Source organism: Penaeus monodon, chromosome 42, assembly GCF_015228065.2.
Source record: "Penaeus monodon isolate SGIC_2016 chromosome 42, NSTDA_Pmon_1, whole genome shotgun sequence".
In the NCBI taxonomy this organism is placed as follows: Eukaryota; Metazoa; Arthropoda; class Malacostraca; order Decapoda; family Penaeidae; genus Penaeus; species Penaeus monodon.
Genome location: NC_051427.1, coordinates 21,902,128 through 21,904,627, shown reverse-complemented (window position 1 = coordinate 21,904,627; position 2,500 = coordinate 21,902,128). Strand labels below are relative to the sequence as shown.

General features: G+C 35.5%; 1 protein-coding gene across 1 annotated transcript in view; it reads right to left on the bottom strand.

Annotated features, from left to right (window-relative positions):
• LOC119598917 (kinesin-like protein KIF19) overlaps nucleotides 1-2,500 on the bottom strand; it is a gene marked incomplete in the record, with an annotated part of 27,938 nt that overhangs the window by 6,456 nt on the left and 18,982 nt on the right. Inside the window, 2 exon segments of the mRNA XM_037948628.1 lie at nucleotides 1,638-1,733; nucleotides 1,963-2,033. Coding sequence (XP_037804556.1) covers nucleotides 1,638-1,733; nucleotides 1,963-2,033 — 167 coding nt within the window.

The following is a 2,500-nucleotide window of genomic DNA, read 5'->3' as shown; positions in this document are numbered from 1 at the left end:
AGCTCTGCAAGTGACCCTCTCGTGAGCAACATCGAGATCGTATGTTATTCCCGGCATGCAGTGCCTGTGTAATCTAGGACAGAACTTCATGGACAAACGGTAACCACAGTTCAGTCAGCAACAAGTCAGTGACACATTAGGATTGCTCATTTTCTATAGAATACATATCAGGCAATGATTCTTGTAATACAATTAATACTTCCTGATGTGTAAACTATATATATCATATTCTGTGTATATACAGTACATATATGTGCATATATATACATACCAACAAAAAATGAAACACGCACGAAAACATACATACGCATATAAATATATATACAGAGTGTGCTTGTGTACACGCATACACACACATACATATACATATATCTATCTATATATGCATAAATAAATATATATGTGTATACGTATGTATATATATGTATGTATATATATTATAATATATCCTATATATTAATTATATACATATACATTATATATATATATATATAAATTTATATTAATATACATACACACCCCACACACCCCGCCACACCACACACAAACACACACACACCCACACCCACACACACACACACCCCCAACCCCACAACACACACCCCACACCACACACCACATATATATATTTTATATATATATAAAATAATATTATATATATATATAATAATATATAATATATATATCATATACATATTAATTTATATATATTATAATAATATATATATTATATATATATATATATGAGTGTGTGCGTGTGTGTCTTTTGTGTTTATATTATATATCTATATTTATATCTATATATGTAATATATATTATGTAATATACATTATATATATATATATTTTATAGATATATATATTATATATATATTTTAAATTATAAAATTATATATTATATATATATATATATATATAATATATATATATATATATACACACTCATAAAATATATATATATAAAATATTTATATTATATTATATATTATATATATATATATATGTATGTATATTATATATATTTATATATATATATATATATATATATATTAATATATAATAATGAGTGTATGTGTTGTGTGTGTGGGGTGTGTGTGTGTGTGTGTGTGTGTTGTGTGTGTGTGTGTGTGTGTGGTGTGTTGTGTGTGTGTGTGTGTGTGTTTTTATCTATATTCTAATTTATATCTTATAATATATATATATATATATATATATATAATATTTATTATATATATATATATATAATATATATTTTATATATGTATATATATACATATGTATGTATATGTGTATATATACATATATATATATATATATATATAATTATATATATATATATATATATGTTTATATATTATATGTGTATATATTACATATATATATATATATATATATATATATTCTATTTGATTATAATATATATATTTTATATATATATATATATATACCGTGTGTGTCGTGTGTGGTGTGTTTTTGTGCGTGTGTTGTGGTGTGTGTGTGTGTGTGTGGTGTGTGTGTGTGTGTGTGTGTGTGTGTTGTGTGTGTGTGTGTGTGTGTGTGTGTGGCGTGTGTGTGTGTGCGTGTCTGTGTGTGTGTGTGTGTGTGTCTGTGTGTGTGTGCGTGTGGGGGCGTCCTCACCTGGTCGGGCTGCGCAGGCTGAGCACGCTCTCGGGGCGCCGCACGTCGCCCAGGCTGTGGCGTCGCGCCGGCCGGTCGAACAGCTTCTCTGGCTCCCTGCGGAGAGGAAGGCGGTCGGGGGACTGGCTTAGGGGGGGCTTGGGTCAAGCTGGCCGTCCTTGACTCATTGTTGCTATTCTTTTTAGGTATGTGTCTGCCGGCACTAGCGTCATCATTAATTTCATTTGGACACCTTGTAGCCACTGGTCGCGAATTTAGAAAACTAGATCCACATGCATCAGAAATTATCTATGAATGATTCCAAAAAAGCCGCTCTTTCACTCACTTGTTATTGTTGTTGAAGATCGGTGGAAGCTTCTCGAAGGACGCGGCCCTCAAAGACAAGGTAGAGGGGCACTGCGGGGGAAGGCAGGGAGGTAAGGAAGCGGAGGGAGGGCAGGACGCAGGAGTAAAGGAGGAAGGGATGAGACGCGGAACGGGAGGAAGGATACGAGGAGGAGGCGAGAGGGAGAAGGGATGACACAGGAAGGAGGAGGAGAAGGGTACGGAGGAGAGAGGGACACGGAGGAAAAGAGGATGAGGCGGCAATGGAGGGACAGGGCGACATGGGGAAGACGGGAAGGAAGCGAACGGAGGAGAGGGAAGCGAGGGAGGGAAGGGCGACGGGACAGGGAGTGAGGCGAAGGAGGGAAGGACGGCGGGAGAGGCAGACACACAAAGGGCGTGGAAGACAGTTAGGTCAGTTCCTGACAATTAATATTAAAGAAATTATTTGCATTTTTGTCCAACAACAGTACGGTAAGCAGAAAGACACAGACACATTCGGTTACACACATCAGCAAATCACACACACACGCACACAC